This window comes from Acinonyx jubatus, chromosome X, assembly GCF_027475565.1.
Source record: "Acinonyx jubatus isolate Ajub_Pintada_27869175 chromosome X, VMU_Ajub_asm_v1.0, whole genome shotgun sequence".
Lineage (NCBI taxonomy): Eukaryota > Metazoa > Chordata > Mammalia > Carnivora > Felidae > Acinonyx > Acinonyx jubatus.
In genome coordinates this window covers 61344444-61366179 of record NC_069389.1, presented here as the reverse complement: position 1 = coordinate 61366179, position 21736 = coordinate 61344444, and the positions used below count along the sequence as shown (strand labels likewise).

General features: G+C 37.4%; 1 protein-coding gene across 1 annotated transcript in view; it reads left to right on the top strand.

Annotated features, from left to right (window-relative positions):
• The first annotated feature begins 4293 nt into the window (after nucleotides 1-4293).
• The window catches only part of MAGT1 (magnesium transporter 1), a 58943-nt gene continuing 41500 nt past the window's right edge, over nucleotides 4294-21736 (top strand). Inside the window, exons 1-3 of the mRNA XM_015084280.3 lie at nucleotides 4294-4572; nucleotides 14368-14537; nucleotides 18594-18711. Of these exons, the coding sequence (XP_014939766.1) occupies nucleotides 4471-4572; nucleotides 14368-14537; nucleotides 18594-18711 (390 nt within the window). The 5' untranslated portion in view covers nucleotides 4294-4470. The remainder of the gene's footprint in view (nucleotides 4573-14367; nucleotides 14538-18593; nucleotides 18712-21736) is intronic.

Sequence of the window (21736 nt, the reverse complement as noted above, 5' to 3'; positions counted from 1 at the left end):
ACTGGAACCAGCCATTTCTCTAAGGAGCCCTAATTTTTTTAGAGATGTTATTTAGCAATATATATTCGGCGCCAAGTATGCTCATTGATATTGGAGTGTCGTTGCTTCTAGTCCTTTCAGCAAATAGGGCTAGGAATATATGTTATGAATAATATTTTTATACTAATACGTCCAATGCCAGTCTAATCCCCAAAAGTTCTTTTTTAGTTTCCCCCCTTTCATATTTGTATCTCCCTTCTTCCACAGTGAGAATCCTGGCTTTCAATAACATCAGTGTTTATACATATTACATTATATACAATATATTATATACAATACTCATATCGCTATGAAAAACAAATCTACTTAGAAGAGTTCAAGATTTGCTTGTAGGGTTTTTTCTGTTTTGACTAATAGTGTATAATCAAAGTCCTGTGTTCATAAATTATTCAGATTTGTTTTTTTCTTTAGTGTAGTTGTTTTTCTTTTTTTTTTTTTTTTTTTACTTTTTTAAATGTTTATTTATTTTTGAGACAGAGAGACAGAGTGCTAGTTGGGGAGGGACAGAGAGAGAGGGAGACACAGAATCTGAAGCAGGCTCCAGGCTCTGAGCTGTCAGCACGGAGCCCAATGTGGGGCTCAAACTCGCAAACCATGAGATCATGACCTGAGATGAAGTTGGACGTTTAACCTACTGAGCCACCCGGGGGCCATCATAGCGTGGTTGTTTTTCATTTGAAATAGTGTCAAGCTCTCTTTTTTTCTGTTTATATTCAATTTAAGTTTTCCCACATTCTTACTGATATGATTTAAATTTTTTCTAATTTATTTTATCTTTTAAATTATTATTTTTTTAAGTAAGCTCTACACCCAATGTGGGGCTCAAACTCACAAGAGTCGCATGCTCAACCGACTAAGCCAGCCAGGCACTCGTCTAATTTATTTTTTAAATTGTGGTAAAATATACATAGCATAATATTTACCTTCAACAATTTTCAAGTGTACAGTTTAGTGGCATTAAGTACATTCACATTTTTGTGCAATCATCATCACGATTCATCTTTAGAACGTTTTTCATCTTGAAAAACCAAATGATTTGGTTTTTATAATTGGATTATTTTATAAATATTTACATTATTGCAAAAGTCAAAACTATACACACTTGTATACTTAGAGAAGTGTCATTCCCTCCCATAACTGTTCCACTCCATCTCTTCCACCTCCTATAGATAACCAATTTCATTAATTTCTGGTTTAACTTTTTTTGTGTTTCCTTTTGCAAAAAATGGGCAAATATGTGTATATTTTCTTATTTCTTCTTCTATTTTACAGAAATGTAGCAAATATGTATATTCCTTTGTACTTTGGGTTTTTCCCACTTAACAATAGATCTTGAAAATCCATATCATTTACATATATATATATATATATATCTGTAAAATACTCAATGTTGTTTATCTATGTTGGAGGAGGTAATCGTGAGGACTTGACTGCTGGTTGACCTGCGAACTGGATCCAGGCAATCAGATACTCCTCACTCAAACCCCATTCTTGGAATTGTACATCATGCTTACTATCTCCACAATGAGAGCTATTCTAATGACATAACCTTGAGAGTAAGTTATTGTTGAGACCACTTGTACAGAATACATGACTGAACCCAGTTAAGGCCTTTTGAGATCTGGTGGGCAGGGGAGGAATTCTACTCATTTTGCAGCTGCCCAAGATAAGCCTCACAAGTAAGTTCCCTTGCTTATTAAAAAATACAACATAAGTGTCCATTGATAGATAAATGGATACAGAAAACGTGTTATATACAGTGGAATATTACTTAGCCATAAAAAATGAAATCTTGCCATTTGTTTTTTTAATGTTTATTTATTTTGAGTGAAAGAGAGAGAACAGGACAGCAGGGGAGGGGCAGAGAGAAAAAGGGAGAGAGAGAATCCTAAGCAGACTCCGCACTGTCAGGGCAGCGCCTGACATGGGGCTCAGTCCCACGAACCATGAGATCATGACCTGAGCTGAAATCAAGAGTTGGACATTAAACCAAGTGAGCCACTCAGGTGCCCTGAAATCTTGCCATTTGTGACAACACGAATGGACCTAGAGGATATGTACTAAGTAAAATAAGTCAGACAGAGAAAGGCAAATACCATGTGATTTCACTTATATGTGGAATCTAAAAAACAAAACAAATGAACAAACAAAAAACAGAAACAGGCTCATAAATACAAGCTGGTGGTTGCCAGAGGGGAAGGGGGAGGTAAGATGGGTGAAATAGGTGAAGGGGATTACGAGGTACAATCTTCAAGTTGTAAAATAAATAAGTCATGGAGGTAAGAAGTACAGCATAGGGAATATACTCAATAATATTGTTATAACATGATATGGTGACAGATGGTGACTACACTCATGGGGGTGAGCACTGCATAATGTATAGAATTGTCAAATCACTTTGTTGTACACTTGAAACTAATATAACATTGCATTTCAACTATACTTCAAAAAAATAATTAAAAAATTTAAAAAACTTACCAATCTAGAATGGTCTGCTTCTTTCTTCAGTCTCTCTCTGCCCTGCGTGTACGGGGGCCAGTTTGTGAACCAACAATGTACTATAGTATGTTCAGTCTCCTGTATTTGAACATTTGGGTGGTTTTGAGTACATTTCAGTTATAAATAGTGCTAAATGAGTAACTTTGTACACATATATTTTCTTACTTTTGGAGTAGATTCCTAGAAGTGGATTGCTGGATCAGAGGACAAATGCATATGTAATTTTGATAGGTGCTGTCAAATTACCCTCTATCAGTATACCATTTTGCATTTCCACCAGCATTATATGAAGGTGCATGTTTCCCCACAGCCTCGAAATTGGCATATACTGAATTTTTGCCAACATGATAAGTGAGATTTCTCTGTTTTCTTTAAAAATTTACCTTAATTTTTACTTGTTCAATTTATATGCAGTAGAATTCATTCTTTTATGGTGTAGCAGTCTGTGAGTTTTGACAAATGCCTAGTGTCACCACTCCAACAATAAAAGATATAACAGTTCCATCACCACAAAAACCTCCTTGTGTGGCTTCTTTTGTAGCCAACCCTTCTCCCCACCTCCAACCCAGATAGCCACTGATCTATTCTCTGTCCCTTTGAGTGTCTCTTTTCCAGAATGTCATATAAATGGAATCGCACAGCATGTCCCCATATACTTTTATTTTGTATTATTATTATTAGTGTCTGTGAACATTTAAAAATGTTTTTCATATCTCTCGATCACATCTCATCACTTTAGAACGAGCCATTTTCCTTTCTATGTGCATATCTTTGTGTCTTCAACATAATGGAATTCTCTTTCTGTGTGTGTATGTGCATGTACTTCCAGCAAGGCCTAAAAGTGTAGTCATATCATGTTTCACACCATGAAATTAAATCCAAATTATAGGCACCTGATTTTATTTTGTTGGTATTTTTCCTCTGGAGTATATTATTCTTGTCTAGTTAAATCATCCCAGATTTACAACCTACTATGATAAACAGAACTGGACCAAATAAATGGAAACTTCTTTAGCTATGCAGCATTTTTGTTATTTTTTAGATAAGGGGAATTGGATGTTTAAAGAAACGGACTATGATACAAAAACTAAAAAGACAGAAATGCTTCCTTACAACCTTAGTTTCGCGCTCATCTCCCAAACAGAATAACAAAAAAGACGGCATTTGTTGTCTATAAACTGAAATTTAAGTCTTTGTTGGTGTTTTGAAGCAATAAATTAAGAACGTTAACTTTAACATTTTCATGAAAAAAAAACTTAAATAGCTTTGACGTCCACTCTGTTCAGAGGACAAGGCACAGTTCCTGGGACACAGAAAGTATTCAACAAGCTCTTACTCATTTTCTTTTAAAAATCTCCCTCATTGATATCAAGTGTATTTCTGCTTTCCTGCCTTTACTATTTTCATCTGATTCGAAAAGCTTTACAGGCAGAATGAGGAATAAGATAGCTAACATTCACGTGGCTGGGCCCACTTTCTCTGGAACATTACATGAACAAAGTGGGTTTCAAGGACTTCTAAATCAGCGGGGAAAAGACTCCATTTCAGCAACCTTAAACCATTTTGGATTAGGGGAGAAAAAAAAAAAAACAAAAAACACCCCGCAACGCTTCCCAACTGCGCATGCGCCTGTGAAGATCCATCAAATGTCTCAGCTTTTCGTAAACGAAAGGGGCGGTTAATCATTCTTAGCAAACCAATGAAAAACCACCAGATTATCCTTTTTCTATTGGCTAACAGAGACCAATTAGAAGTGAACCGTCTTTTAGCGGGCGTCTAGCAGTAGAGCGCCGTGACGTAATGTGAAGGGTCACCCAAAAGGGCTAAGCTGGACCAATGAGGAGGGACAGGGGGCTGGTTCGCCTGTTCTCACGCCCGACCCTCAGACCGAGCCCGAAGAAAGTTTAGCTTCTCAGCGGGAGAGGAGCGAACATGGCAGCGCGTTGGTGTCTTTGGTGTGTCTCCGCGAACATGGCGGTGGCGCTGCTGCTCAGTTACGGGGTTCCCTCAGCTTCTGCCCAAAGAAAGAAGGAGGTGAGGACGCTGTTTGCGACAACACGGGCTTTTCCCAAATAGTGGGGCTTGAGAGGGTCTGTACTCTTTCCTATTCCTTTTCCCCCAAGGGTTCTGTGTCTTTTGGTGGCTCCATTTTCACCGTTTTTAAGAGTTATGGGGTTCGCGAGAGAAGAAATTGTAACTTCTTGTCTTCTGGGGATGTAGAGTCTGAGAGGGGTGGGGTAGATGACAATCTGGCTTCGTTAGGCCTGTGCATGTACATAGTTGCGAGTGTTGACAGTACTTTCAGTATGGGCCCCATCAGGTGCTAAGGGAAGTTTGACTTTAGGTCGGGGGGTAGACTTTCTGCAGTCCGTAGATGCAACTCCTTTCTAGACGACTAAGAGCTATATGTTTGTAGCATTTTCGCTTCAGGAATGTGAGAATTAAACTGAAAAGCTAAAACTATGCCAGGATTATGACATTGTCCAAATAAGTGATTCGAAGCAATTTACTGGGATGGAAGCTCTTAAAACATTTTCAATCATTTGCCAATATCAAATATGCCAGGTACTGTTGTAGGAGCTTGATATGCGTAAGTGAACAAAACTAAGATTCCCTCTTTGTGGAATTTACTGGCTTTGGCAAGAAGAGGACATACAATATTCTTTACTTACCGTTAAGCAATGCAAGCAAAGGCATTTTAACATTGTGTTTTGAAACATTTGTGACTTAGAGCCATATGCTCTTAGAGATTTCAAGATTACTAACAATTATATTATTTATGTTCTCTAATTTTATAGATGAGGAAAACTGAGTCCTAAGCTTAAACAGCTATTTGTTGCAGAACAAGGACTAAAATCCTAGGTCAGTCAGTCTTATGCTAGTTCCTGTAGTACAGGAACTTTTTTTTGTGCTTCCTCTAGTACACAACACCTGTACACACACTTTTAAAATACCATTTAAACGTCTCAGATGCTTGTCAACTGAGCTGAATTTAAAGGAGCCTATTTTAGGGGTGCCTGGGTGGCTCAGTCGGTTGAGCGTCCGACTTCGGCTCAGGTCATGATCTCGCGGTCTGTGAGTTCGAGCCCCACGTCGGGCTCTGTGCTGACAGCTCAGAGCCTGGAGCCTGCTTCTGATTCTGTGTCTCCCTCTCTCTGCCCCTCCCCACTCATGCTCTCTCTCTCTCTCTGTCAAAAATAAATAAGCATTAAACAAAATTTAAAAAAAAAATTTAAAGGAGCCTATTTTTTTCTGTTTCTGAATATTTGAACTATTCGATAAAAGAAGCCAGGAAGTTAAAGTGAATTACTTATTAGGTTGGCAGAAAATTTAAAAAAACACAGTTTTCAAATGTATAGTGAAGTGAACAGGCTTTTTGGGGGGGTGGGGGATTCCAAGCTGTTTTTACGTGGGTAACAAGATGCAGGGAAATACTTTTATAAATTCTTTAAAAAATTTTTTTTTAATGTTTATTCATAGTCAAATGAGAGACAGAGTGTGAGTGGGGGAGGGGCTGAGAAAGAAGGAGACAGAATCTGAAGCAGGCTCTAGGCACAGGGCCTGACACGGGGCTCAAACTCACAAACTGTGAGATCACGACCTGAGCCGAAGTCAGACGTTCAACCGACTGAGCTACCCAGGTGCCCCAGGAAATACTTTACATTTCAGGTGCTTTTTATGCAACGCCCCCCACCACCAACCTACATATAAGTGCGTATGTATGTATAGAGAAACCTTTGTAAGGATACACAACAATCTTAACAGTGGCTATCTCTGGGTAGTTGGGATTGTTCATTAGGGGAACACTTTAACTTTTTACATTATATACTGCTATTGTCTGAATTTCTACAGTAACTACTTACTCCTTTTTAAATAAGAAAAGTAAAGATTTTTTAAAACTACTATTTCTACCAGTTAAATTCCATTTAGTCATTTAATCTTTCACTGAAATAGAAGCAGAAGTGCCTAGCAGAAGATAGATTTTTAAATTTTATTTATTTTTAAAATTTTTTTAATGTTTATTTTTGAGAGAGTGAGAGAGAGACAGAGTGGGATCGGGGATGGGGCAGGGAGAGGGAGACACAGAATCTGAAGCAAGCTACGGGTTCTGAGCTGTCAGCATGGAGCCTGACGTGGGGAGAGGAACCATGAGATCATGACCTGAGCTGAAGTCGGAGGCTTAACCGACTGAACCACCCAGGCGCCCCAGAAGATAGATTTTTTAAAAAAGGAATCAGCAGGGGAGCCTGAGTGGCTCTGTTGGTTGAGGGTCCAGCTTCGGTTCAGGTCATGATCTTGCAGTTTGTGAGTTCGAGCCCCGCGTCGGCTCTGCTGACAGCTTGGAGCCTGGAGCCTGCTTTGCATTCTGTGTCTCCCTCTCTCTCTGCCCCTTCCCTGCTTGCACTCTGTGTCTCTCTGTCCCTCAAAAATGAATAAACGTTAAAAAATTAAAAAAATAAATAAATGAAAAGGAATCAGCAATGAATTCTATGCTTTAAAATGATTAACTTGGTGGATTTATGTTATGTAAATTTTATCTCAGTAAAATAGTTTAAAAAGGAATCAGATTCCAACTTCCTTCCCATCCTGCCCACTTTTCAGACCCTTACCACTCTTGCAAATCTGTTGTGATACTGCCTAACTGGTCGTTTTGAACCCATCCTTCCTTGAACCAATCCTTCGTAGTGTTGCCAGAGATGCTAACATGAAAATCTGGAAGCCTTTTAAACCTATTTTGCAAAGTATAAAAAGGCTTCTGTAGCTTGTGCCTGGTTGGCTTGTTCCAGGCTCATCTCAGTCCAAGCTCCTCTCTATACTATGACTGTACTAGTCATACTGAATTATCTGCCTTCCTTGATATTTCTGTATTTTCTCGCAACTGTCTGTATTTGCTGGACTTCTGGAGTATTTGCCTTTTCTCTCATCCCACCCCCTCATTCACCTGAGGATTCCTACTCTTCAAGTCTTAGCTCAAACATTATCTTCCTCAACCAAGCTTTTCCTAGTCCCCCCAGGTGAATTGAGATGAATTCAGCACATCACATAATCATGTTCATATATCAGTCTTTCCCATAGTCTGTGATCATCTTGAATACAGATACTTTTAAATTAATTTTTGTTTCCTGGCATCCATCAATGTCAAAAAGGTCCTTGATAAACATCAAGTTAATTAATTAATTGTGTGTATTTAGAGTCAGGAATCTGTTCTTTCACTTGCAGTTTGTTTAGATTTCACAACCTAAAGTTGGATTTTCTCATCAGTAAACAAGGAATTAATATAGGATGGTAAAGATGGTTTAGTTTTTACCCCTTTCCCCTGTAACTGAGGATGTTTTAAGCTGTTTAAAAAAGATAACTGTGATACTACTTAGAGACAATTAAAAAATATACGTGTTCTGTTGCAGAACACTTACTTTTTTTTGTCAATTTTGAAAACATTATTTTATTTATTTAATGTTTATTTATTTTTGAGAGAGAGACAGAGAGACAGAGCATGAGTGAGGGAGGGGCAGAGAGCGAGGGAGACACAGAATCCGAAGCAGGCTCTAGGCTCTGAGCTGTCAGCACAGAGCCTGACGCGGGGCTCGAACTCACAAACCGTGAGATCATGACCTGAGCCGAAGCCGAACGCTTAACCGACTGAGCCACCCAGGCCCCCCCACACTCTTTTTTTTTTAATCTCAGGTCTATCCATCATAATAGATGTGGCTTTAAACTTTAGGGTGATGTCCAGTCTTATAATCTAAGTATTCCTTTTAAAAAGACACTTTTCCTAAGGTAATATAATTAAAAATCACTTCTCATGTTCCTCCTGGTTGTTGTTAAATGTAATGCTACCCTACTTATCTGATTATTTACACTCATAACAGTGTTTTCACTGGAACATTGACTTATTCTATAATATTTATTCAATAGCTTCTACATGCCAGGCACTGTGGTTTATATACATTATCTATAATTCTCACAATAACCCTTTCTAATCCCTTTAGAAAGATGAGGGAAGAGGTAACTGATGTTGAACAAGAGAGATGTGAGCTTGCCCAAAGAAGCACAGCTCTAGAGACTGAGCTGGGATTTCACCCCAGGTCTGACTCCAAACCCTTTCCTCTCTACTAGGCCACAAAGGTTCCTTTTGAAATGACTTATTTTATTTTTCTGATGAATTGTATTTCCCTTTAGTAGAAGGAAAATTGTTTGTCCTTGCATCTGGTGTCATTTTAGGAAGGCAGCATGATAAAAATGAGTAAGCATGACCTTTGATAAAATGATCTATATATCTTGATCTACTTCTGGGAATCTGTAACAGAGAAATAATATGAAATATGGAAAACAATGAATGCACAAAGCATACTGAAGCCTAATAAAAATGATTATAATAATGCTAGGATGACAAATAGATCTCCCCTCTTTTCTCAGTTTTCCAAAAAGTTTTATAAAATTTAAAAAGCATATATGTTAATGCAATCCAAGTGTTCCTTAGCCAGTTACTCTTAGTCTCATTTTCCTTATCGGTAGAATGCAAAAATGCCTATTTCTATGCATATTGTGAAAATTAAATGATGAAGGCTGTAAAGTGCTTAATGCTGTACCTGGCATATAGAGGACATTAGATTAATATTAGAAAATAAGATTGTGTTCCTCTGTGGTAGTAAATTACTTTTCAGTTGATATCTTTGTGATATTTTTACGAATATTATTCAGAAAATAGAAGTACTACATATTTTGACAAGGAAGGTTATTGTTGGGAAAACTTCTACATTCTCTGACATTACTTTGAGAACTGACACATAAAATTGCCACGTGAAAAACCCCTGTGATTCTTTTTTTAATGTTTATTCATTTTTGTGAGAGAGAGAAAGAAAGCTAGTGAGCATGAGTGGGGGAGGGAGAGGGAGGCAGAGAGGGGGACAGAGGATCTGATGCAGGGCTCGAAAACATGAACCAGGAGATCATGACCTGAGCTGAAGTCAGATGCTCAACCCTTGTGATTCTTTTTTTAATTTTTTTTTAACGTTTATTTATTTTTGAGACAGAGAGAGACAGAGCATGAACAGGGGAGGGGCAGAGAGAGAGGGAGACACAGAATGTGAAACAGGCTCCAGGCTCTGAGCTGTCAGCACAGAGCCTGACGCGGGGCTTGAACTCACGCACCGTGAGATCATGACCTGAGCCGAAGTTGGACGTTTAACCGACTGAACCACCCGGGCACCCCAACCCTTGTGATTCTTTAGAAAATAGCTTATTACTAAGAACCAAAGGCCTAGTAGCAGTTGCAAAGCAAATTGAGGTACCCCCAAAAACTAAAACATCAAGAAGAGGGGACAGAGGTGTATTTTAGCCCTGTCCAGAAATTAGGTTAACTGAGAATGGAGCAGATGACATTTAAGGATCAAAAAATGCTCCATTCTCAGGGGTGCCTGGGTGGCTCAGTTGGCTAAGAATGTGACTCTTGATTTCAGCTCAGGTCATGATCTCAACATAGTGAAATGGAGCTGAGGTCGAGGCCCCCTCCCGCTGCCCATGTTGGACTCCATGCTGGGCGTGGAGCCTGCTTTAAGGTTCTCCATCTTCCTCTCCCCCTTCTCCACTTGTGTGCACACAAACACTCTCCCTCTCTCAAAAAAAAATGCTCTCTTCTCTGCTTGTTGTCTCTTTCCTTCAGTCATTATCTTCCAGATATGTTTCCAGATCTGTTCAATCTCTTAATTTAGTGATGGAGTTGGAAATGTATTCCTTAACCAGGAATTTGATTTCACTAATGTCTGAAAACTAGTGGATGATTAACAAAAAGCTGAAAATAGCAAGAAATTTTATGAATAAACCCTGATGGTCTAGAACACAGATACAATCAGATAAGCTTTGTGGGAAAGGGAGGTGCATTTTAGAGGAATTCAGACTGGTGATGTTTAGCTTTATTACTTCTGAAATTCAGAAGAAATCTTAACGGCAGGATCAGATTTTAGTTTTAAATGATAATGGATTCCCGTATGCTATTTTTCATGAGAGAGATTCAGGGATAGTAGGAGAATTTGTAGTTGTTAAGACTTAGTCTAATTTACTAGAGCTAACTTAGATAAATATTATGCAAGCAGGTAGAGTGAAATGAAACTGTTGTGTCGCTGCCTTTTCTTGGCTCTCTTAATCCTTCGTAGCCCTAAAATATTCATCATACTTGATTATTACTAACAGGATTAGAGATATTAATTGACTTCCTGTTAGTGGGATTATTTTGTGGCCATACTAATTAAAATGTTTCCAGAGAAGAGAGAGTTCAAGCTTACTTAACTTTGTTGGTAAGTATTTTAATTGTGAATAATATTGCTCCTTTTTTTGTTTCAGTTGAGTAGAATATAGTGTAGTTCAAGAAGGAGGAAAATTACTTGATTGTAAAAGTCTTTCCTTATAAATTTAGTTTTTTCCATAACAACCCTGTATTTTGTTGTGAATAAATGTATTTAATACAAATTAAAAACTGAATGGATATGTTTTCTTAAATGTTTTGTAAAACTGTTAGTGGAAAAATTATTTGCAATAGTTGTTTCCAAATCAATTGCTTTTTGTAGTTTCTGAATAATTCATTTGATAAACCACCTACTTTTCTGTACTATAGTTCTTTGTGGATCTTACCAATAACTATAAAATATTAATAAATAGAAGGGCATGAAGGGCCTGAAGGGCATGGGCAACATTTTAATTCTTTTGAAGGTTATGTCTTTGGAAAATAAAGGGTATCTGGGGAATGTATAGTGGGACTTAGTGTAGATGCTGTAGAAAAACAAAATTTTTATTTCTGAGCCATAGCTTTCAGTACCCAAACAATGGGCTGTAGACAATGGATAAAAGGTACCCTAAGGAAGAAGTTTCTTCAGTACTAGAGATTTTACATTGATCAAGAAAGCTTTCAACTCAGGGCGCCTGAGTGGCTCAGTGGTTGAGCATCTGACTCCTGATTTTGGTGCAGGTCATGATACTAGGGTCACGGGGTCAAGCCCTGTATTGGGCTCCACACTGAGCATGGAGCCTGGTTAGGATTCTCTCTCTCCCCTGCTCTGCCCATCTGTACCACTCACGTACTCTAGCTCAAAAATGAAAAATAAGTTACAAAATTAAAATAAAAAATGAAAGCTTTCAACTCAAATGTGAAAAGAGAAGCTCCATTATAAAACCACATACTAGAGAAGACAGAGGGCTAGTGAAAGAAGTATCTAGGACCTGTACTTTAAAAACTATAAAACATTGATGAATGAAATTGGAGATGACACAAATAAATGGAAAGATATCCCATGCTTATAGATTGGAAGAAGAAATACTGTTAAAATGTCCAAACTACACAAAGCAACTACAGATTTAATGCAATCCCTATCAAAATACCAACAACATTTATCACATAACTAGAAAAAACAATCCTAAAATTTGTATGGAGCCATAAAAGACCCCAAATAGCGAGAGCAATCTTGAAAACAATAAAGCTCGAGGTATCACAATTCCAGACTTCAAGTTATACTACAAAGCTGTAGTAATCAAAACCGTATGCACTGGCACAAAAATAGACACATTGATCAGTGGAACAGGATAGGAAGCCCAGAAACAAACCTATGATTATATGGTCAATTAATCTTCAACAAAGGAGGCAATGGAAAAAAAGACAGTCTCTTCAACAAAGGGTGTTGGGAAAACTGGACCTTTTCCTTGCATTATACATAATAATAAACTCGAAATGGATTAAGGACCTAAGTATGAGACCTGAAACTGTAAAAATCCTAGAAGAGAGCACAGGTGGTAAAGTCTGTAACATAGGCCATAGCAACATTTTTCTAGATGTCTTCTTTATCCATATGTCTATGGACATTAGGTTGCTTCCATATCTTGGCTGTTATAAATTATGCTATGGTAAACATAGGGGTGCATATATCTTTTTGAATTAGTGCTTTTGTTTTCTTTGTGTAAATACCCAGGAGTGGAATTACTGGATCATATGGTATTTCTGTTTTTAATTTTTTGAGAACCTCCACAGTGGTTGCACTAATTTATACTCTCATCAGTAGTGCATAAGGGTTCCTTCTCCACATCCTTGCCAACACTTGTTATCTCTTGTCTATTTGATTCTAGCTATTCTGACAGTTGTGAGGTAATATTGTGGTTTTGATTGCATTTCCCTGATGATTAGTGATGAGCATTTTTTGTCTGTTTCTGTTGGCCATCTGTATGTCTTTGTAAAAATGTCTATTCAGGTTCTCTGTCCATTTTTTTAAAAAGTGTTTATTTTGAAAGAGAATGAGCATTAACAGGGTAGGGGTAGAGAGGGAGAGAGAGAATCCCCAACAGGATCTGTGCTGTCCATGAAGAGCTTGACATGGGGCTCAGTCTCACAAACTGGGAGATCATGACCTGAGCTGAAATCAAGAGTCAGACGCTTAACTGACTGAGCTACCCAGGTGCCCATTTTTAATGAGGTAATTTGATTTTTGGTATTGGCACGGTTGAATTTTGATAGTTTTTAAAATTATATTCTAGCTACTAATCCTTTGTCAAATACATGATATTAAAATATTTTTCCCCACTCTGTAGCTTGTCTTTTCATCCTCTTACCATGGTTTTTCCTAGAGAAAAAGTTTTAATTTTGATGAGGTTTATCTTTTTTTTTTCTTTTTTATGGATCGTGCTTTTTGGTTTTAGGTCTAAGAACTCTTTAACTACCCCATGATCCTAAATGTTCTCTCCTATTTTTTTTCCTAAAAAAGTCTTTTTTCAGTAAGTTCTATGCCCAACATGGGGCTTAAACTCACAACTGCGAGATCAAGAGTCAGATGCTCTACTGACTGAGCCAGCCAGGCGCCCTTTTTTATTTTTTCCTAAAATTTTTAATTTTTTAAATGTTTATTTTTTGACAGAGAGAGAGAGAGAGAGAGCAGGAGCAGGGGAGGGGCAGAGAGAGAATGGGAGACACAGAATCTGAAGCAGGCTCCAGGCTCCAATCTGTCAGCACGGAGCCCAACGCGGGGCTTGAACTCATGAACTGCGAGATCATGACCAGAGTCAAAGTTGGACACTTAACTGACTGAGCCACCCAGGCACCCCTTCCTAAGATTTTTTATAGTTTTAATTTTTATATTTAAGCATGTGATCCAATTTAAGTTTTTTGTATAAAGTGTGAAGTTTAGTTCGAGGTTTGTGGTTTTTACTATGGATGTCCAGTTGCTCCAGCACTGTTTGCTGAAAAGGCTCTCCTTCCTTTACTGAGTTGTTTTTGCACCTTTGTGAAAAATCAGTTGGCTATACTTATTATAGGTCTATTTTTGGGTTCTTGTCTCTATGCCATTGATCTATGTATCTATTCTTTTTTATCAGTACCACCCTGCGTTGCTTACTGTAGCTATATAGTAAGCCTTAAAATCAGGTAGAGTGATTCTTCCAATTTTGTTCTTTGTTTTTGAGATTGTTTTAACTACTCCAGTTTCTTTATAGTTGTGTTTTGTTTTGTTTTGGTTTTGAGAAGCAACATCTTATACAAAAAGTAGCTGGTTGGTTTAACTTAACATTCTTTGGAATCTTTGGTAAATGAAAGGTTTTATGATTTTATATTTTATTTATTAGTAAATAATAAGTAATTCACATCAACAGTATAGTATCTTATTAAATCTCATTATGAAATAATAGAATTTTAAGAATAATTATCATAATCAGCTCCAATTAGTAGATTCTATTTTTCTGTCTTTCACATTTTCTACGTACCTCTGCTTGTTAGTCTTGGTTTTAAGTTGCTTAGTTCAAAGGAACTTCAGATGACAAGTTGAGAGCATTAACACTATGCTCCTCCCTTTTTTTTAGATGGTGTTATCAGAAAAGGTTAGTCAACTGATGGAGTGGACCAATAAAAGACCCGTAATAAGAATGAATGGAGACAAGTTTCGTCGCCTTGTTAAAGCCCCACCAAGAAACTACTCCGTTATTGTCATGTTCACTGCTCTCCAACTTCACAGACAGTGTGTTGTGTGCAAGTATGAACTTTCAACTATACTTTAAAATTAAATAACATAAGATTTTAACCATTTCTCAATCCCAGAAGAACCAAATTGGTTCAGTGGGTACATAAACAATTAATGTCTGTATCTTACTTAGGATGTCTGTAGTAACACATAATACTACTGCCCTTTTACAGTATTTCTTAGTTTCCCACATTAGTGGGGGAACAAAAAACAAGGATAAAGTATTCTGGTAGCCATGATAGGAATAACGTAAAAGTTGAATAATCGTCTTGTAAATTGGTGTCACTTATACAAATGTATGCTAGTAGCATTGATGTAGTATTTTATCATTTGTAAGTGCTTTCAATTTCATACTCTTATTTTATACAACAACCCCAGAAGGTAAGTAAAGCAAGTATTCTCTCATTTATGAAGAAACAAGTTCCAACATTTTTAACTGGTTTACCCAAAAGTAGAGATAATTATTAATGCAATAATGGTAGCTATATCCAAATTTGGAATTACAAGAGAACATTTTTAGAAAATAAAGATGTATGATTTAGAGATGTTTTCTTTTTTCTAGATTATTTTGTTGTGATTATAAACCGTGGAAATGGTGACTAATCTCAGTTAAACTTTCATCAAACAATGGTGTATTGATTTTATTTTCCTGTTTCTGAATGATCTTAGGAACAAAGATTGATATTTCTTTAAACAAAAGGACTTTAAACAAAAGGACTATATTTCTTTAAACAAAAGTACAAATAGTGAGTACTGAAAAATAGAACAGCTTTAGCTTTTTGTTTTTTTTTTTAACTTATATTTGAGATCAGTGTGTGTGGTCTGGGAATTCACTTTAAATGAAATGACAAAGCTACCCTGTGAGGAACTAATTTAATAAAATCTTGAAGGCTTTCCAAATTCTGACAACCTGGGCCTATGTGAAGGAATAGACAATTTTTTTTTTTTTAGAATATACATTATGCTACCCCAAGACTTCTATCTTTTCTTAAAGGTTTTTCTCCCTAGAGTTAAGAGATAGTCAAGGTAATTGGTCCCATAGTACTTATATTTGAAGAGATGTTATGAATAAACATAAAATCTAAAATCACTCCTTTTTTAAAATTTTCTTTTCTTTTACTTTTAAATTTACATCCAAATTAGTTAGCATATAGTGCAGCAATGTTTCAGGAGTAGATTCCTTAGTGCCCCTTACGCATTTAGCCCATCCCCCCTCTCACAACCCCTCCAGTAACCCTCTGTTTGTTCTCCATATTTATTAGTCTCTTATGCTTTGTCCTCCCTGTTTTTACATTATTTTTGTTTCCCTTCCCTTATGTTCATCTGTTGTGTGTCTTAAAGTCCTCATATGAGTGAAGTCATAAGATTTTTGCCTTTCTCTGACTAATTTCACTTAGCATAATACCCTCCAGTTCCATCCACGTAGTTGCAAATGGCAAGATTTCATTCTTTTTGATTGCCAAGTAATACTCCATTGTATATATATACCACGTCTTCTTTATCCATTCATCCATCGATGGACATTTGGGCTCTTTCCATACTTTGGCTATTGTTCATAGTGCTGCTATAAACATGGGGGTGCATGTGTCCCTTGGAAACAGCACACCTGTATCCCTTGGATAAATGCCTAGTAATGCAACTAGGGTAGTTCCAATTTTAGTTTTTTGAGGAACCTCCATACTGTTTTCCAGAGTGGCTGCACCAGCTTGCATTCCCACCAACAATGCAAAAGAGATCCTCTTTCTCTGCATCCTCGCCAACATCTGTTGTTGCCTGAGTTGTTAATGTTAGCCATTCTGACAGGTGTAAGGTGGTATCTCATTTGTATTTCCCTGATGATGAGTGAAGTTGAGCATCTTTTCATGTGTCGGTTGGCCATCTGGATGTCTTCTTTGGAGAAAATTTTTTTTTAACATTTATTCATTTTTGAGAGTGAGAGACAGAGCATGAGCAGGGGAGGGGCAGAGAGAGAGGGAGACACAGAATTGGAAGCAGGCTCCAGGCTCTGACCTGTCCACACAAAGCCCGACGCAGGGCTCAAACTCATGGATCGTGAGATCATGACCTGAGCTGAAGTCGGACGCTCAACCGACTGAGCCACCCAGGCGGCCCTCTTTTTTAAAAATTTTTAAATGTTTTTTATTTATTTTTGAGAGAGAGAGAGACAGTGTGAACATGAGAGGGGCAGAGAGAGGGAGACACAGAATCTGAATTAGGCGTTAGGCTCTGAGCTGTCAGCACAGAGCCCAATGCAGGACTTGAACCCGTGAATCGCGAGATCATGACTTGAGCCGAAGTCAGATGCCCAACCGACTGAGCCACCCAGGTGCCCCTAAAATCACTTTTTTCCCTTTATGTTTACTTATTTTAGAGAGAGAGAGACCAAGTGTGAGTGGGGGAGGGGCAGAGAGAAAGGGAGACAGAATCCAAAGCAGGCTCCAGGCTCCGAACTGTCAGTGCAGAGCCCAACGCGGGGCTCAAACTCACGAACTGCGAGATCATGACCTGAGCTGAAGTCAGATGCTCAACTGGCTGAGCCGCCCAGGCGTCCCCTAAAATCACTCTTAGTTCAATAATTTACTCAGCAATCAAGAGTATATAAAAAATCAGGAAACAAACACAAACGCTTTCATAATTCTGTATTAAATGCAAATTAATGACAAGTGTTTATTAGTATCTTACTTTCTATAGTACCAAATTTAATATTAGCTCACATTTTCCTAAACTCATTCAAAAAATAAAAGTTAACAGCAATGTGTATAATACTATATATTTGGTGCTATCAGGATGAGAAGTGTAAGATGCCTATCCTTATAATACGGCTAGGGAAATGAATTCCACACGTGAAAATTTAGCTGACAATATAAGGCAATTTATAATTAAGTAGCAAATGGATTATGTACATAATAAATACTACAAGATTTCAGGAAGGACTTAAAATAGGAAGATTGGGATTGGCCTGAAGAAGAAAGGATTTGTATTAAGTAAGGCTAGACAGATGGATCAGATTTAGATAGAAGTAGGAAATTTTGGTTACAAATAAAAATGTGTGCAAGGGTACAGAGATAGTGGTAAATAAAGTGCTGGAATTAAGAAATCCTGTTTTAGATTGATTAGTAGTAAGGCTACCTAAAAGCTAGATGCCTTATTAGGACTAGATGATAAAGAACCTTGAATGACCAGTGAAAGCTTAGAGACTGTTCTAAGGTAGTAGAAAAGCAATAGTGGTTTCTGAGAAGAGTAGGAGTTTCAGGAAAGTAGTAATTTAGGAAGACTGATGTATATTGCAGTATAAGAAGAAGGATTGGAGAAGGAGAAACTAGAGTCAGTATTTTAATATTCTAATGTCCAATATTAAGGATCTGACTTTAGCTGGTGCCAATGAAAGTTAATTAGAAGGGATGGAGTAAAAGATAATTGCAAATGAAGAATGATCAGATCTTGGAAACTGAAAACATTTGGGCAATAAGGGAAAAGTCAAACGTGACTTGAGGTTTCACTTAATCTCAATTCCCTAGATTCTTCTTATCTTTCACCCTAATAATTCCTATGACTGTATTTTTATTTACTAACTAGCATGTTACACATTAGATTTATAAAATGGATTACTATTATAGCCTTCTTTCTCTGGAAATACTTAAACCTTGTCTTTAAACACTTAAGTAATTTAGAGTATTAAAAAAGCTGTTGTACACTTAGCTGTATTTTTCCAGTGACTACTTAAAGAGCTTTGAAATAAGAAACAGGCACAAAGTATGAAGCTGAGTCGAGTAACTACTTTCTGTTGAAATCCCTAGCACTTAGGATAAGCCTTCTCTCATGGCAAAACAGTGGCAATTTTTTCCAAGGTTTGTCCTAACCCTGTCAGCAGAGCCTTACTGCTCTCTCTCTCTCTCTCTCTCTCTCTCTCTCTCTTCCTTCCTTTCCTCCCCTCTTTTTCTCTCTTAAAAATATTTCCCCCCTTTGGAAAAACTGCTATGGCTTCTTTGGCTCTGTTTTACTGCTGACAAACTAGATTGCTTTTAAAAATGTTTTATGTTTTATCTTCACAAATCTGCTTGTATCTAGGCAAGCTGATGAAGAATTTCAGATCCTGGCAAACTCCTGGCGATACTCCAGTGCATTTACCAACAGGATATTTTTTGCTATGGTAGATTTTGATGAAGGCTCTGATGTATTTCAAATGGTAAGATCTTTGGCTTATTTTATTAAGTAGGGATAAACTAACTATATGTAAAGTAGAATATCTTTTTCAATGGTCACAAGAATTCTTATTTATATATTCTTTATTATCTAAGTACAATGGATATACAATGTCGTATTGCTTTCAGGTGTACAACATAGTGATTTCACAATTCCATCCATTACTCAGTGCTCAGCATGATAAGGGTATTCACCATCCATCACCACACAATGTTATTACAATATTTTGACTATATACCCTATGCTCTACTTTTCATTTCTGTGACTTGTTTTATAACCGAAAGTTTGTTCCTCTTAATCTCCTTCACCTATTGCCCATCCTCCCTTCCCTCTGGCAACTACCAGTTTGTTATCTGTATTTCTTTGTAAAAACAATATTTTTAATGTTTATTTTTGAGAGAAAGAGAGTGCAAGTGAGGGAGGGGCAGAGAGAGAGAGACACAGAATCTGAAGCAGACTCCAGGCTCTGAGCTGTCAGCACAAGGCCAACATGGGGCTCTAACCCATGAACTACGAGGTCATGACCCGAGCTAAAGTCAGACACTTAACTGACTGAGCCACCCAGGTGCCCCTGTTCTCTGTATTTCTGAGTCTGTTTCTGTTTGTTTGTTGGTGTGTTTTTTAGATTCCACATATAAGTGGGGCGCCTGGGTGGCTCAGTCGGTTAAGCGGCCGACTTCAGCTCAGGTCATGATCTCTCAGTCCGTGAGTTTGAGCCCCGCGTCGGGCTCTGTGCTGACAGCTCAGAGCCTGGAGCCTGTTTCAGATTCTGTGTCTCCCTCTCTCTGACCTTCCCCCGTTCATGCTTTGTCTCTCTCTGTCTCAAAAATAAATAAACATTAAAAAAAATTTTAGATTCCACATATAAGTGAAATCATGTGGTATTTATCCTTCTCTGACTTATTTCACTTAGTGTAATACCCTCTAGTTCCACCCATGTTACCACAAATGGCAAAATTTCATTCTTTTTCATGGTTGAGTAATAGTTCGGTGTGTGTGTGTGTGTGTGTGTGCGCGCGCACGTGTATATACATGTCATATCTTTTATATCCATTCATCTATCGATGGACATGTGGGTTGCTTCTATATCTTGGCTATTATGAATATCTCTGCAATAAATAGGAATGCATATATCTTTTCTTTTTTTTTCATTTAACTTTATTTTTTATTTTTTAAAATTTACATCCAAATTAGTATATAGTGAAGCAATGATTTCAGGAGTAGATTCCTTAATGCCCCTTACCCATTTAGCTCATCCCCCCTCCCATAACCCCTCCAGCAACCCTCAGTTTGTTCTCCATATTTATGAGTCTCTTTTGTTTCGTCCCCATCCCTGTTTTTATATAATTTTTGTTTCCCTTCCCTTATGTTCATCTGTTTTGTCTCTTAAAATCCTCATATGAGTGAAGTCATATGATTTTTGTCTTTCTCTAATTTCACTTAGCATAATACCCTCCAGTTCCATCCACGTAGTTGCAAATGGCAAGATTTCATTCTTTTTGATTGCCGAGTAATACTCCATTGTGTGTGTGTGTGTGTGTGTGTGTATGTATGTATATATATATATACCACATTTTCTTTATCCATTCATCCATCGATGGACATTTGGGCTCTTTCCATACTTTGGCTATTGTTCATAGTGCTGCTATAAACATGGGGGTGCATGTGTCCCTTGGAAACAGCACACCTGTATCCCTTGGATAAATGCCTAGTAGTGCAATTGCTGGGTCGTAGGGTAGTTCCATTTTTAGTTTTTTGAGGAACCTCCATACTGTTTTCCAGAGTGGCTGCACCAGCTTGCATTCCCACCAACAATGCAAAAGAGATCCTCTTTATCCACATCCTCGCCAACATCTGTTGTTGCCTGAGTTGTTAATGTTAGCCATGCTGACAGGTGTAAGGTGGTATCTCATTGTGGTTTTGATTTGTATTTCCCTGATGATGAGTGATGTTGAGCATTTTTTCATGTGTCGGTTGGCCACATGGATGTCTTCTTTGGAGGAGTGTCTATTCATGTGTTTTGCCCATTTATTCACTGGATTCTTTGTTTTTTGGGTGTTGAGTTTGATAAGTTCTTTGTAGATTTTGGATACTAACCCTTTATCTGATATGTCGTGTGAAAATATCTTCTCCCATTCTGTCGGTTGCCTTTCAGTTTTGCTGATTGTTTCCTTCGCTGTGCAGAAGCTTTTTATTTTGAGGAGGTCCCAGTAGTTCATTTTATAGGAACGCATATATCTTTTCTAATGTTTTCACTTTCTTTGGGTAAATAGTAGTGTAATTCTTGGGTCATATGAGATTTCCAATATTAATTTTTTGAGGCATCTGCATACTGTTTTCCATAGTGTTGCACAAATTTACATGTCCACACCAACAGTGCACAAGGGTTCCCTTGTCTTCACATCTTTGTCAACACTTGTTATTTCTTGTCTTTTTGATTCAAGCCATTCTGACAGGTGTGAGTCAATATCTCATTCTGGTTTTGATTTGTATTTCTGTGATGATTAGTGATATGGAGCATCTTTTCATATGTCTATTGGCCACCCATATGTCTTCTTTGGAAAAATGTCTATTCAGTTTCTCTGCCCATTTTTTAATTGGATTATTTGGGGGTTTTTTGGTGTTGAGTTATAGAAGTTCGTTATATATTTTGGATATTATCCCTTTGTTAGATATGTGATTTGCAAATATCTTCTATTCAGTTAGGTTGCCTTTTTGTTTTGTTGATGATTTCTTTCCCTATGCAAAAGCTTTTTATTTTGGTATAGTCCCAATAGTTTATTTTTTATTTAATTTCCTTTGCCTGAGGATACATATGTATAAATATGTTGCTATGGCCAATGTCCAGGAGATTACTGTATGTGTTTTCTTTTAGATTTGTGGTTTCATGTCTCACATTTAGGTTGTAGGACTGCTTTTGTGGTGTCCCAAAGATTTTGGACTGCTATTTTTCTCTTTTCATTGTCTCCATGTATTCTTTAATTTTCTTTTTGATTTATTTGTTGACC